Genomic DNA, 16,571 nt, shown 5'->3' on the forward strand with positions numbered 1-16,571 from the left:
TCGCGCGACGATTGGCCAATTTTTCAGCAGACGACTCTAGACTTAAAATCTCTTCGTTTAGTGATAAAATAGATTTATTTTAATCGCACTTATTAATATTTCATTGGTCTTCATTTATAATTTTCTAAAAACATATATTTAAACCTTTTTAAAAATCATATTTGTGTTGTTTTGATGAATAAAATCTTACTCATGAGCTCATGCTTCCGTTTCCTTTTATTGAATTTTAAAGAAAACGACTGATGTAGGAAAGCTGATGAAATATTTCATCTCTGCTGCATTTTCACCTTTTTATTGCAGTTTGAAGTAGTTTCTGTTCAACCTAGAGTATCTTACATGATTGAAAGAGAGAAAGTGGCATTATGAATGTCCTTTTATCAAATATGCGACAGTTTACTGGTCGGTAAGGAGTTATTTTTATCTGCTAAATATTTTCAGACCACTTTATTAAGTCCCATCTGTTGAAAATTACGTAGGTTGTCTATAATTGGCGAGGCAAAATCAGAGAAATTTGGGAAATTCAATCGAGTCCATGACATTGTCCATTTTAATAAAAGTAACGACGTATTATAATGAACTGTTTACATTTATGATAAGAATATTTATTACATTTTGTCATTCCATGATTAATTCCATATGATTAGATCTAGGCTACTTTGCATTAGTTTGTTTGATAATTAATATCATTCATGTCTTGTTGATTTTTTTATATTTAAATAATGTTTCTTTATTTTTTTTATAATTTGATGTTTGTCTTTACTTTTGTTCTTTTGCTACTTGTCGCATCCATATATTACAATTATTTTAAGAATCAATTTACTTTGGGGGTGTGTTAACTTTTAACAAGCCTTTAATTTAGTGCACTCCTGTTTTCCAGCTTTAATATAATTTATAGTACCTGGTACTGTTTCAATGATCTGGCAACAATAATTTGATTATCACTTTCGTCTGTATATGTTTCAATGATATATTTCAATTTCTATTGTCTTTTTTTTTTGCTGTACATGATCATGATATCAACTTGTATTTTTAAATAATGAATTGGAAATTAATGCTGAATTGAAATTGTGTTTGTGTGCCAGTCTGCCTGCTCAGTGCTGAGCCAAGGCAAGCCAATGGACAGACGACATCTGCCTGACAGATTCACCGACATAAATTTCTTGGAAATTCTGTCTATTTTCAAATTTATTTAAAAATGAACTCACATATGTACCTGGTACTTGAATGTCAATGTCTGAACATGATATACAATATTACAATGTCTGTCTCTTACTCTGGTAACCCCTTTTTTGTCATTGATTTGCAGGACAAAGCAAGTGATTTTCTCAGATGTTCACATAGCCCAGTTGAGATCATTTAGAAGAGCAGCACAAGATGGAAAAGGACTATCTAGAAACCCTAAGAAGAAAATTGTTGATGTCAAATTCGACAAGGCACACCTAGAGCAGTTTAATGTTGTTTATGATGATGTTCCAAAGAAACTTCCGTTCAACAGACTGTTCAAACCTTTTGTATTTGCAGGAGTAGTAAGTGGATATGTATACCTGACCAAGACATTTTAAATTAAATGGTATATTATTAACCAGTAGGAACTCAAAGTTTGTAGGGTCAGAGAATTCCTGCCAAGTCAGAAAACATGAAAGTATTTGTTTTCGTCTATGCAAAAAAAATATAAAAAAATAAGGAAACAATTGGACTTTGTCAATTTCTTCAGAAAAGCTATGATCAGTTTTATTTACATAAATTTGGGGGAAATGGATCACCTTACTGTCAGTAGACCAGTTCTCCTGGCACTTATGATACTGATGGTTTACAATTTTTAACAGAATTGTTTCTGCTCTGAAAAACTGTGGATAGCCAGGAGACCCTGAAATATGTAACTTTTGTTGATCCCTGGAATCTAATAGTTGATTTTAGAAGTTTTGGTTCGACTTCAATTTATTTGATGATATATGAAAATTAATTTACTTAACCAGAGAGAAGGTGGTTTTAAACAACACAGTAATTACAATCATTACGTTTTTTAGTTCACTGGATGTGCATTTAGTGGGGCAGCAGTCTGGCAATATGAAGAAGCACGTAGCAGGGCCATCAACAGACTCAGGCAGCGTTACTCAGGTTTCTTTGATGCAAGGGAGAGAAAACATGGTGAATTCAGAGATATGGTGAGAGCACTTGGTTCACCTTGGTTCACCTTGAAAACAAGCTTGAGACATAAAATGAGATTAGTGTGCTAGAAAAATAGAAGTGAATAGCAAATAAAGTAAAGAAAAATACTGATCAGTTTTTGGAAAGGCAGTGGTCATTGTGATGACCATTCTAAATCAATAATCCGAAATGAATGCATTCATTAATATAGGGGAGCTGCTTGCATATATGACAACTCAAATCGAAAAGAAAAATTAAATTTCATAACTCTCTTATTCTTTGATGTATTTTCTTCAAACTTTTACTAATTTTATTCTTTTCTGTCTTTTTTTTTTTAAGTGAAGAAACTGTTAAAGTATTCCTAGACAGTTGTGAATGCTTTTGAGTGTCAAATGAGCTGATGAATTGAACCTGTAGACATTTCTGTTATAATTGGCTACCCTTAGTTAAACTACAACTTTAGATTAGAGTTTGCTCACTGCAACCATCCTGCCTGTGGGGACTCGACAGGTAGAACTATGGTATGCCAATGCAGTACACAGCACACACTTTAAAAAATCATTGAAATATCACTTTTGTTGCCAAAAATACTAAGTTTGATACAGTTGCAATATATTTTTCATTAATAACTTGGGAATAATTTTTGTATTCACCAAGGCATTCAAAAACTTTTGAATTTTTGCCATATTTTTGTTTACGCCCTCTATTGGTGAAAAGTAATATGGCATCTATTTTTAATTTGTAAAAAGTAATTAAAAGAATAAAATTTACTCTCGAGCCTGAAGTATTATGAGGATTAGCTGTATTGGAAACTGACAGTGCCAAAAAATCAAGCATTTGTCTCAAAGAAAAAGAGAAAATTAGCTAAACATTGCCAACCTTATTTGCCACACATGGAGTAGTAACAGAAAAACAAGGTTATATCATAACATTGTTCATTGAATGAGTGGATTATAGTTTAAATTAAAAAACCTGAGTTCAGAATATGGACCTTAGTAACTAACCTGATTAGCAGTTAATCGTACGCTTCATTTTCACGATTGAATGTAAAGGTTTTGATTCTTCTTCTTTTAGATGCATCAATGGTATGGCAGATTAACCGGAACTCAGAAGGTCGTCCTTGGCATCGTAGCAGCTAACATTGCAGTATTTACTTTCTGGAGGATACCGGCAATGCAGCACTTCATGATACAGTGGTTTAGTGCAAACCCTGCTGCCAGTGAGGGCAATTATGATTTTACCCCAATTTTAATTTTTTTCCCCAAGTATTCAAAGTTCCTAATTTTCTTTAGGCATAGAGGTTTTCATGCCAATTAACATTGTAACATAGTAAGGCGTTTTCCCTAGACGGATATTGTTATGTTGGGATTGTGCACAATTAAAGGAGACTAATCCTGCATTAACATACAGTAACATCGATTGGGTATATACTAGTGGTGACACAATGTTTTCTCCTGCAACAATTGCTGTGGTCTTAATGTCTCAGAGAGTTAGGCTTGTAATAGAGTTATTGGTTTAGAATGATGTAAAGATTACTGTTTATTTAGTTATTTAGGTTAGGATTTATGTTTGACTTAACATGCAGGTTTTCAATTGGAGCAATTGTCGCCAGAGAAAATGTCATATAACCATTCTAGTAATTTCATTCAACCTAATTTATATTATGTCATGTGGTTGTGCAAGGAATATGCACAGGTGTTACAAATGATGCATTGGCATAGGTTTATTATTTTGCATATTACAAGTAATGCATGGGCGTAGGCTTAGATTACAGTTGAGACTTTGCGAAATATTGCAGGATGCTATGCTGAAAGTGTTATATTGCACTCAACCTCAACATGAGTGGACAAATTTGTACAAGAAATGAATAAAGATGATATGTGACATCAACATTGCACCAATTCCAATTTTCACATTTCTGTTTGTTGTCTTTACAGGTGCCACTTGCCTACCAATGATCCTTTCTGTCTTTAGTCATTACTCCCTCTGGCATTTAGGAGTCAACATGTATGTCTTATGGAGCTTCTCTGGTAGTATAGGGAGTGTGCTCGGTAAAGAGCAGTTCCTTGCAATGTACCTCAGTGCTGGTATGTACTACATTTTTTTGAAAGATAGATAAATAGATCTTTCTTGAATTATTGATAATTTATATTTTGTTTACCTTGTTTATCTGTTTCTGTATCCATATATCTTTCTAACTTTCCATTTCCCCTCTTTCATTAATCTATCCATACACCCTTCTATCCACCGATTCCCCTTCCACATACTCCATTCATCAGTCTATCAAATTTTTCATTATTTATTTGTCTACCTTGAATCTATCCATTCAGCAAACTTTTCTATCTTTCTATCTATCTATATATCTATCTCTCTATCTATCTATCTATCTGTCTGTCTGTCTATCCATCCATCTATCTAACTATCTATCTATTTGTCTGTCTGTCTGTCCGTCCGTCCATCCGTCCATCCATATCAGGAAAAAATGACACTGGGGCTTGAGGCGATTTTGCCTAAAAAATGTTTGAAAGAGCTCTGGGAAATGAGAAAAGAGCCCCAGAAAATCCCTACTCACTGTTAAAGCCTAACCAATGTTGTGGATTTACTCAGTAGGTTGTGAAAGGTAGCCCCCCCCCCCTACAAAAAAAGAGAAAAAAAAAGTCATTTTTTGCCATCTATATATCTATGTATGGATCTGATCTACCTTCCATTTCATTTATATATTAATATGTCAGATACTTCGTACATTTCAAAATTGTTGAAATATTCACTTCTTTGTGTGATTTCTTTATAGTTGGAAGTACATGTATGGCTGATTTCTTCCTAGTTTCTTATACCTTCATTATATATGTCATGGTCGTCTGAACTCTGAATATAATTTCTTCATGTTATGTTTTCAGGTGTGTGGTCTTCCTTTGCAAGCTACGCGCTAAAGATTGCCACTTCAAGATTCAATCCCTCATTAGGGGCCGTAAGTATTTATTGACCTTTTGACCTTGAACCTTGACCTGAGAGATTTTTCTTCCCACAGTTGGTCTTCTAGTGTGCACTCTCTAAAGTAAATTTATTTTTAGCAGCCATTTCAGATGATTTTTTTATCATTTTTAATAGGCAGAGATAACATAGTAAGATAAATAAGATATTATTAGAAGCAAGGAACAAAAACTAGTAGCATTGAATGTTAATCAAGCAATTTAGGAGATTTGTATCACACATTAGGGATTCAGGGAACTTGTTGTAAATTCCTTTTAATCCATCTTCAATTCATCTTGTTTTTCTCAATTCTTTTAAAGTCTATTTCTACAACATACTAGTATACATCAAAATTATGTGCAAAGGGCTTTCTCAACTGGGTATTCCCCTCTATATTTTTTTAATAAATTCATTTTATTTTTTAAAATTTATTTACATTATTTTTTTCCGAAACAAAACGTCGGTTGATGTCAGTATGATACATATGAATAGAAATGAACTTTCAACTGATCCGATAACCTTATAAGATAAATCATTGACGCACCATTCTGTTTCTATTTCCGTATCACTCGAAAGATATATTGTAATTTCATCCCAGTCAGGTGCAATAATGGCCGTCTTGGGAGCAGTTTGTGTACAGTATCCTGATGCCAGATTAGCCATTGTCTTTCTTCCTTTCATCACCTTCTCTGCAAGCACAGTAAGTAGCGCTCACCATCTTTTCAAGTTTCATAATCTCTTGTGGAATAAGTGGTCATGGACATATTCATGAGTTGATATCTGTAGAAAATGGGCAATTCCATGAAGTTATCAATCCTTTTTTATATCCGCCCTCCATTTTCTCTATTCTTCCCTTCATGAATTGTTAAAACCATGGTAATAATAACGTGAAATAATGAACGTGAAAACAAGAGACAAATGATGCCAGAAAGGTGTCATGTCTAGCAGGGTCAGATTTGAATGTATTATTTGCTAAGAATGTTTATTATCATCAACATTTGTCATAATAAAATTGCCAGACCTGGCAACTTTCCTTGGTTGTGGTTGGCTGAGAGGCACAGCTATCTGATTGTCACTATGGTAACTACTGGATAATACAGACTTTGTCGGATAAAATATGCAACAAGTCCTTTAATGGAATGCTCCAATTGTCATGCAACTTTATATACTATTCATCAATGTCACACATCACGATGAATGGTAATTTTCTCAGAAAATGTGGGCAATAGTTTTATCACAAAAAATGAGCAAAGGAATTGGATTAAACAATATATTTTTTTTCAAATTTCTGTCAAGGGTCTTGTAGCTCTCTTAGGTCTGGAGACTACAGGAGTTCTTCTCGGCTGGCAGTTCTTTGACCATGCTGCTCATCTTGCTGGATTATTATTTGGATGGTGAGTTGATACTTATATTAATTATATGATAAATATAATTCAAATAATGCACAGGTGTGGGTTTGTTATATAATAAAATAATACGTATGTTCCTAAAATGTGCATGTTCTATTGACTACATTATTGAACCAATTTTATAGACTTATGGATAACCTAATGCTTGACACCTGTTTCAGCTCTATGGTTTGCTACCAAATGATATCACAGTTGATAATGATAAGATTATGATATATAGGAAATATTTGTAATTTTATGTACCAATCTGCGTGTAAAATATTGGTCCAGATCGGATTATGTGTGGGAGCTCTCTTTCCCAAAGCAGGGGGAATGAGGGGATTGGCACTGGGTTAGGGATTTAGCCAGGTCCTCTTTGATCACTATTGGAGAGAGAGCTGCCATACATCAACATCCAATCAGAATCCTATAACACAAAGGTTAGGCACTGATGCTACACTTGATTTTTACGATTAATTGTACATTGTAGTCAATGCAATCTGTAGCAAAGATATTTTTCAAGAATGGTTGCTTCTCTTTGTGTTATGACATGATGATAATAATGATAGGCATTTATATAGCACCATCTATTTAGAAATATTCTATTCCGAGGCGTGTTGTTGTTATTATTATTACCCTGGCTTTAGCTCGAGCTGCCTTTCAGCGCTCATGCATACAAGGAATTAATCCTGCCGGGTATCCATTCGCGTCACCTGGGTTGAGTGCAGCACAATGTGGATCAATTTCTTGCTGAAGGAAATTACGCCATGGCTGGGACTCGAACCCATGACCCTCTGTTTCCAAGTCAGAAGACTAATCCACTGGGCCACAACATTCCACATCCTGTACTATTAAAGTATCTGCTATGAATCTGAAGGGCAGTGTTCATCATCTACAGCTGTATTCTCATTATTTTGCCGACTGTTTAAGAACTCATTTCTGCCTTTGTTTTATTTTTATTGTTTAACAGCTACTATATAAAGCACGGTCACAAAGTATTCTGGGACAAGAGACAGCACTACCTTGAGCGGTGGCATAAACACAGAGGAAAACCGAGTGAGGTCTGAATAATAAGACTAAGCAACAAACTCTTAAATGATAAAACTGATCTCGGCGATCATCAATACTGTGATGTGAGCTGTGGGCGAAGATTAGTCATATCTTTGTGGATGAACCTGACTGGCAGAGGATAATTTGAAGTCTTGTTTCATGAGGAAGCCAATTTTCATTCTGATGATCAACTCCGCAATGTTGCGATGCCAGCGGATAGTAAGGATTTCCAAGTGCCAGTGTCCTCAGTGGTAGAATACAATAGGTGTTTTTGACCTGTATTCTCAAAAGAGGTTTCCATGGTATTCAGATTTCTTGTATTATCGCACTTCATCCAAGCATAAATTAAGCACCCTTTGCCAAAATGTGCATATAATTGGTCCCAATTAACACCTTCCTCATTTTAGTGTATGCGATAAGATAAGCATAATTCATGGGTATACAAAATCTGCATAGTAAGTGTTTTTGTACCATGATACAACTGAATTCTCAGTTAAGAATACAGGCCGTTATAGTTTAGTGTTAAATACTGGTGTTGGTGTACGATGTCTTAGTATTAAGTTTGCATAAGATGACTTTTCAGACCAGGCTGTGCAGAATTTGTGTCATTCATCTCTTCTCAGTTGAATTTGTCTAGCTCAGACATATTGCTGTGTACCCAAGAGAATTGACTTTTAAAGGCAGTTTCTTCACCAGCCATTCAACACCAAACTTCAAATGAGGATGGTGTTGGGAACTACATAACATGGTATGTAACTATGATTAATGTGATTGGGTAGAAGTCCGTAGAACCATCAATAATGTGACTGGACTATGTCTGATTTTAGGAGCTTGATTCAAAATCCAAACATCAACACTGACACCAAACACCGATCCAAAGGATTAATAGATTAGCTTGCCAGTCGACAATTTTTAGCCATTGCCATGCATCTGATTAATAGAATAGCCACCAAGTGAAATGATGTAAAAATTGATTCTATGTCGGTGAGATTCGCAAGAAGTATGTGTCATTCGTATTGCCCTGTATCTGGTGTGTTGGCTTAGTTGGTAGGGCGTCAGCCTCACAACTGGGTGGTCGGGAGTTCAAGCCCCAGCCGCATCAGACCAAAAGATGTTAAAAGATGGAAGATGCTGCTAAGTTGCTGCTGGACTCACACTCGATTAGGCAAAATGAATTTTTGGAGGATTTCTATTTCAATCAATAAAATACGGATGGATGAATTATTGTACAAGTGATGTACATGCCATATACAGATTTATAACTATTAATTCTGGTAACCAAAGTGAATTTGGAAGTTGGAAATAGATTCTTTGATATCATCTGAATGAATGGTATTTGTTATCCAAACAGTGTATTGTATTGAACTACATGTTCAGTTAAATCTATCTAGGCCGGGGTATTTTGGGAGTTCCTATGGCCGGGGGGGGGGGCCTCCCAGGCCCCCCCTAAGATCTCGGCCGTCGACCACGCGATCGCGCCGAAAATTGGCACGCGGGTTGCCTGGGGCATAATCTACAAGATTGTATAGTAATTTATTTCGTGCGAATCGCTATTAAGTGATTATGCTAATTTATGCGTAATTAGTATGCGAAATCATACTTTTCCCTCTAACTCCCTAAATAAAGCTCTAAATGTACTAATTTTTGGTATAGAAACTCTTTGTGGGGTCCTTAGCAAGCGTATATGAAAAAAATTGTGATATCAAATCATTTTCTTATGTATTATATTGTTTTTTGCAATTTCTTATGTATTTCTTTGTTTTTTGACCTTTTGTTTTTCATTGTTTTTTCAATTAAATTTGTTGGGGACTCTTCTGTGATCATAAAAATCATAGACTAGAAAAACAATAAATAATCATACATTTATGAATTTTGGTTGAAAACACAATTTGCATTGACTTTGTACACGAAATCACGTTTTTGAGCAATTTTCGGTCTGACATGCACTTACATAATGTTGCATAATTTCGGAACCACGTACCCGGGTGACGCAAAATTGGTCTCAAAAGTTGCGCAAGACTTGAAAGTAAAAAGTCAGCGAGCGGCGCGGTCAAAAAATTTCGCACGGCGAAAATATCGCGCGATTCGTTGAGGGGGGGCCTCCGAGGCCCCCCCCCGGCCTAGATAGGGTTAAGTCTGAAGAGTTTCAAAGTTACATGTTCCTTCTCTATTAAAGTTGAATAATCACCTAAGATGAGGTAATATTAGTTTTTTTACAATATTGTAAAAAAAAGAGTTATATCCTCTCCCAAGTAAGTTTTCTGATGTCCCAAAGTTGAATTTTAATATTCAGACTCACCTGAATAATGACTGGGTTTTTTAAGGATGGGAGGTTCAGTGTCTGGCAGATAAAAAACATCATTTTGTCCGGAAATATTTTCAAAATTTGTGCATTAAATGGCAAAAGTAAATGTATGTTTGTGTTTTGTAATATTGTCTGATATTATTTTCAATCACTTGCTAGTAATGAAATATTGATTCGAAAGTTCCTGAAATTGCTGTTTTGTCTGGACATACAGTACGACAGCCAGGTATACATATATCATTGCTCCAGAGATGAGCCTATTTATATGTAAATTAAATGTACATGTATGACATGTATGTTATTATTGCGTTAATCACAAATATATTTTTATTTTTTTAGCCATGAATAGGCCTACATGTATATCACTCAATCTGGATAAATGATATACATTAATACCGGTATATATATGACCAGTTTTTTTTTAATATAATCATTCCCTATTTATATGCACTTAAAATCACTTTTAATCCCTCTATTTTTTATTAAAGAGAGATGACCACCCAAAACCCCCATCACTTTTACTATTACGCATATCCTTAACTCCTTTTTTGGGGCTAAACCAAGTTCTGAAATGAAATAAAATTCATACCCAAGCATAGACAACTCTAGAACATGGTTAATTGCTTATTGCTATATGTATACACTTTGTAAGTTGTTTATACATGTATTAACACATTTGACATCGAGTTTTGTTTTACTTTGTCTCTCAAGAAGATTTTTCGTGTTTTTATTATTGTCCTGCCATCTCTTGCTGCTAACATAGTTGCATTTCATATAAGTGTATATAAGCAGGAGGGGGGGGGGGGGTGGGACACAGGCTTTAAAACATCCCAAATTCAATTTTTTTTTCTTATTGAAAAAACTCGATTTTTACCCAACAAAGTCTAGTTATTGTTCATCAGATCTACATTATATCTTTACATTGACTGTTATGCTATCAATATGAAAGCAGTAAACAAGATTATTCCAATTTATGAACAAAATATAGAATAATAAATTAATGCTTTAATAGTGTATAAAAATAGGTTTTTGTATTCTCTCTCTCATTTTCCTTTTTTTTACCTGACCTCGCTGCACAATAGAATGTACTCCATTACAAACTTATATTACCAATCATAAGGATGTCCTCATAAGAAAGCTGTACAGTGTGAAACAGAGGGCTAATCCATAATGAATTTTTTTTTTGTTTGGGGGGGATAGTCATTTTGTATTAAAGATAAATTCCAATTCTGGTAACGATCTCAAAATGACTTTTTACAGAATCTAAAATAATGACCACCTATGTGTCTGTTTGTATGAATAAAAAATATGTGCCAAAGGATTCTGGAAGAAATCGTTTAATTGCTGAGAAATAAGCAAAATAAGCGAGGATTCGGTCACTTTCTTGGGACTTTATTCCAGCAATAATAATACACTGTCCCACGTGTGCCTTTCTGTGTTGGCGATCTTCAGTGGGATCGTATTTCAGCTTAGATTATATGATTTCACAAAGTTCAGTTTATGTAACTACCAAATCTAGATCCATGATGATATAGTCATGATATTCAAACTTGGTTTTACAGACTTTCTCAACAAATTAGTGTTTTACTGCAACTACTATCGTTTAACTTTAAATGTTTGATGTCAAAACTGTCAAGTGGAGGCAGAGGTGAATCTAGGTATGGCCACATTTGGCCTCCCCACCCCTTGAGAGCCATAAAACTATTTATTAGTGGAAAGTGTTGTGGATACACAAGTGAGGACTTTTATTTTGCTTGTGATTTTTCCTGGCATTTTTTTTTTTTTATGAACAAAAATGCCCCCTTTCTGGAAAGTCCTTTATCTGCCCCTGAGCGGAGGTCACATTTGTAAGACATTTAGAAGACTTGGGGAGTTGAAAGAAAATGGAGTTAAGTGGTGGAGTTGGTCAAGAGGTGTCTCAAGAGCAGAGATGCAGTCGAGGCCGGCCTTGAGGCTAGATTTGCCGGCCTTGGCCTCGACCTGAGTCGCGTGTACAGTCTATGGTAGAAGGTTCTCTCCAGAGGCCTTGCGACTAGGAAATACCGGCCTTGATTACATCCCTGCTCAAGAGGGATCTCATCCTACATGGTCAAATCCTAGTTCGTCTGCTAACAGTTTGTCTACCATTTGGTCTACACCAATTTTGTATATTTTCTGTTTGGTCTCTTCCCATATGGTCTTATCCTAGTTTATCTACAACCCATTTTTCTACTTTCCATTTTGCCGAATTGCCAGTTAGTCCATTTTCCGTCAAATTTCCAGTTGGGCTACACCCATTTCGTCTAATATCCATTTGTTTTAACACCCATGGTTAGATCAATTTTTTATGAATCAAATTTTCATTTGACAAAGTAAAGAAAAAGCAGAAGTGGAATCTGGATCAACTGGGCAATGTACTAAATGAGAATTTTACTTGATGTTTATCGGAATAAGTGTAGTGTAGACCAAATTGATAGTAGCCTGAATGGGTTTATGAAACCGTGTGGTACGAGTCGATTAGGCCCGTATTCTGAACTCAAGTTTAAATTAAACCCTGGTTTGAAGTTATGGTTTAACTATGGATAGCCAATTGGGGCACAAATCACTATAAAAAATACACATTCAATTTATCAAATGTTATAACACTCGAGTTGTTCATAATTGTCTGCATGAAAGCAAAAGGAAACAATAGTAAACATTATATATAATATAGATAGAAATTTTGAATTTTTGGCTCCCCATAATTTTAGCAGAGTTAGACCGTGGTCTAATTTAAACCCGACTTCAAAATACGGGCTTACATGTATGTGTAGACCAAGTGAATATAATATTGTCGCACGCACCACGAACCGTCCTCTCTGCGCACTTCGATGCGAAAGTTAAGTTTTGCAGAGAACGCATTTAAAAAAAAGGTTTTTTAAAACCAGCAATAAGTGCACCTACAAGTAGAGCAAATTATTTACCAGTGTCTTTGTTAAAAAGTTCAGGTTCCAAAGTTTCATCCCGTATCTTTACATTTTCTTGAAGTGAATTATTTATGCCGCAGTGGGCATCGAGAGGACGGTTCGCGGTGCTTGCGACGATATAATGAAAGAGTGCAAGAACAAGAGTGAATGTAAACTAATAAAACAGTGCAAGATTGAGGAGTGAATGGTCCATGTAAGCGAGATAGATGTGAAAGGAAGGAATAAGTAAAGATGAAATGATGGGGGGGGGGGCAACGTGCCTAAATAAGTAATCTTCTTACAAGAGCAGATTAGATTAGGAGAGTAGATAAAAGGAGGATTTCGTCATCCCCATTCTAAACAATGCCTTGAATACCGGTATTCTATTTTCATTAAAATAAGATGTATAGTCTTAACACGTAACCTGGATTCAACATTACACCCTTTTTCCAGATTTTTGTATTTTTAAAAATATCTTTTCACTGTACATCACCCTATGAAAACAAACCTTTTTAAAATTTATATGGAGATGAAGATAGTGTCCACCATTTCATAGCAGTGCATCCCCCGGAAAAGGAGTAGACTCCTAATTTACCAAAAGTTAGAGCTACATCTTTCATGCTGGAATTCAAAGTCATCAACTAATTAGTATTCATCACTAAACCTCACAGTAATAATGGACAAAATAATGGGAGAGGGGGATAAGCCACAGAGAAAGATAACTTGAATGAGTCATGAAATCATCTTTTAAAACTTCCACATTCCCCATTGTCTCAGTTATTATGAATGTGAATATTTATGATAAAAAGATTCTTGCATGGAAGAAGTAGCTCTGACCTATGGTAACTGCCTAACAAGTTTCAATACAATTGTGAGACAACAAAATCAAATTATTCCAACATTGTTTCTTTCATAAAGAAATCTTTATATTTACAAATACAGACGTTTCCTCTGAATATCCCCAAATATCAAAACGTACATTTATCATGAAATAGTTCACAAATGTATAAGTAATTTGGAGAAAAAATAACAATGACGAACAATCAAATCTACTACATGACTCACCAAGTCAAAAACAGTCATCCTCACAGAATTCAATGTACCAGAACTAAAAAAAAATAAATATATTTGACTATACCTAAAGTGTGAGAATCTTACGACACTTTCAAAATTACAGTCAAATTAGCTTCAATGCATTTGAGGCGATATTGACTTTAAGAAGGCTTTCACATTAAAAGAAATATTGACATACATGTATGTGTACAATGAAGAATATAGGACCTTTTAAGTCGTCTTTTGACATAAAAATTGTTTTACTCATGAAGTTGACCTAAAGTGACATTGCATGGACACAGACAGCGAATACTGCCATCATATGGTGCTGTAGGGAATGTCCAATGTGCGACCCACAACGCACCATTACCCCCCACCCCTCCCAAAATAAGCTTCCTTGAACATCTAAGCTTTTTTGCCTCTTTCCTTTCGTTTAATTTTGTGTGTATTAGTTATTTGGTAGAACTGATAATGTTTAAACAAATGGTTAAAAATATATCATTACTAAACATTGGAATGGCTGTAAAATATTAAAATTAACCAAACTGCATTTAAAATTGAAATGATGCATCATGGGTCCTCATTTTGTGCCATCTTTCCCAACCTATAAGATGGCATTATTGAAGGTGCCAGTGCAATGTCACTTTAAAAGTTGAATTTACTTGACTGCTTCTATTTCTAATAGAAATATACAACTCTACTGTAAGGCATCACATAGGTAGAAGTTATTAAACACAAGATATGCCGATTCATTTAGAAACACAAAAATAGAAAAATACATTCGAGTTATTCCCTTTCAAAGTTGCGATCAAGAGGGGGCAACTAATATATATACGAACTAGAAAAAAAGCACATTGATAAAATGATGACAAACAGCTGTGGGCATCATTAAACTTGATATGAAAAAAATATAAGTAATGTTTTCCAAGGAATTGGTGCGTGTGGTAGAGGGTTTGGTGAATAGTGATTGATCTTGCATGCATTTTCTAATTATTTTTTGTGTCCATTCACAGGGCGTTTGACCTACATAAACAAATTAAATACAAAATATTTAACCAATCCAATTATTTTTTTTCTCCCGAAATACACCATGACAAAATAATTTAGAAAGGAGGAAATGTACAAAAATAACAACTCTCTTCCATCAAATAGAATACAAAAAAAGATAAACTTGAGGACAATGAATCTGAACATCTATAATACTTTGGTTAAAACATAACTTTGAATATAAACTAAACGAATGAAAGTGAGCATCTAATGGACACTTTCAGCTAACTATTCTGATGTTGAATTTAGCTTTATTCATTGCAGATCACGTAAAAACACCAATAATTGAGAAATTACCCTTTCAAATAAAATTATTCAAGACAATGACAATACTGCCAATATACATACATGTTACCATGAGTACAATCTCTCAGATATTTCATTTGATATTTTTAAAATTTTTCTTCAAAACTATTGATACAGCACTAAACAGACTCCAAGGCACTACAGGCAATGTTAAGAAAAAATGAAATCATTTCAGCTTTTGTGCATTTTACATTAACTCACAAAGAAAGATTTCACAAATCTAAAAAAAAATGAGGTCACCACATTTAAGAGAGGGAAGTTGACTTTTTGTGAAAAGGACAAGACTTGCTCAATCAATGAGTCAAATGGTAAAAATTGTCAATAGTAAATCCCAGAGGTGTATATTTTCATGACACAACTTTAACAAGAAAGAGTGACCCTGGTAAATTCCAATATAGAAGAACAAAGTGAAGTTAATTTTTGAATAAAGTGCACAAAGAAAGAGCATCTCAGATACATGTATAGTCAAACCAGCTTATTTTGATTAGTGAGATTTGTTTTTAATACATCTGTATATTATGAATATTTCATGAAATCCTTCCCTGAACGCTAAAGGTTCTATTGATCTACATTTAGTAAGACTATTATTAACTTCTTCCGGGCCAGTTACACAAAGGTAAGGGAGTGATCATACAGATAATCTGTAGATTGATCACACATAATACCAACTGTGATCAATCCTGGAAAGGCGTTATGATCAGTCATAAAGGTTTATGTAAATGGACCCAGTTGGAGGGAATAAGGGAACTTTTTTTAGGGTGAGGGGGGGGGGGTCAGATGGTACATGGTTTTTACTCAAGTAGTGCAATTTTTTTTCAAAGTAGTACTGAGAATACCACAACTATAAAATAGGAAGTTCTTAGACACTTACTGGCTTGCTAATAAAAGTGGCATGAGTCTCGTAGAAACCATTATGGCTGGTGCAAAATACAGACCATATCAGAAGGAAGAGTTTTCATGTAGAAATATATGTATTAAAAGGATTTCAGAAATAAAACCAAATGGCTGTTCTATATGGCTCTCTGTGAAGTCAGCAGTGACTTAACAACTGGAACGTATTCTGTTGCTAAATTTGAGACCCAAATATTTTTTCTAGCGTTTTTTTTTAATGAATTGGGAATGAATTTCCGATAATCCTCACCAAAATTTGACAAATAATCAGCTTTTGCAATCAAGCTTGATCAACAGCAAGAATTTATTCAACAAATGAATTGTAAATTAAGTTGATGGGAACTGGACGTAAAAAAAAGAATCCGATCTAGTATCACAAATAATCTTCCAGTTGTTTGAAAAGTCAACTTTACAATGAGCTCTGTATATGAAATAGCTCCAAGGCTACAATTTTTTTTTGTCATTTTCTAAGGTTGCACTGGATGGTAC

The 16,571-nt window shown here is 34.7% G+C and overlaps 1 protein-coding gene across 1 annotated transcript; it reads left to right on the forward strand.

The window, feature by feature from the left end:
• Nucleotides 1-220: 220 nt before the first annotated feature.
• Nucleotides 221-7,773, forward strand: LOC121430008 (presenilins-associated rhomboid-like protein, mitochondrial). Its single transcript, XM_041627276.1, has 9 exons — nucleotides 221-403; nucleotides 1,307-1,526; nucleotides 2,028-2,165; nucleotides 3,223-3,367; nucleotides 4,086-4,235; nucleotides 5,046-5,116; nucleotides 5,717-5,818; nucleotides 6,415-6,512; nucleotides 7,477-7,773. The coding sequence occupies exons 1-9, from the start codon at nucleotides 363-365 to the stop codon at nucleotides 7,571-7,573; spliced, it is 1,062 nt and encodes a 353-aa protein (XP_041483210.1). The 5' UTR covers nucleotides 221-362; the 3' UTR covers nucleotides 7,574-7,773.
• The last annotated feature ends 8,798 nt before the right edge of the window (nucleotides 7,774-16,571 follow it).

Source organism: Lytechinus variegatus, chromosome 16 (genome assembly GCF_018143015.1).
Source record: "Lytechinus variegatus isolate NC3 chromosome 16, Lvar_3.0, whole genome shotgun sequence".
Lineage (NCBI taxonomy): Eukaryota > Metazoa > Echinodermata > Echinoidea > Temnopleuroida > Toxopneustidae > Lytechinus > Lytechinus variegatus.

What these genes read in the sequence shown, in the direction of transcription:
- LOC121430008 (XM_041627276.1), top strand. Translation starts at nt 363, where the DNA reads ATGAATGTCCTTTTATCAAATATGCGACAGTTTACTGGTCG. An exon ending in ATGCGACAGTTTACTGGTCG is followed by an intron (nt 404 to 1,306) that starts GTAAGGAGTTAT and finishes ATTGATTTGCAG; the next exon opens with GACAAAGCAAGTGATTTTCT. An exon ending in GCTGGATTATTATTTGGATG is followed by an intron (nt 6,513 to 7,476) that starts GTGAGTTGATAC and finishes ATTGTTTAACAG; the next exon opens with CTACTATATAAAGCACGGTC.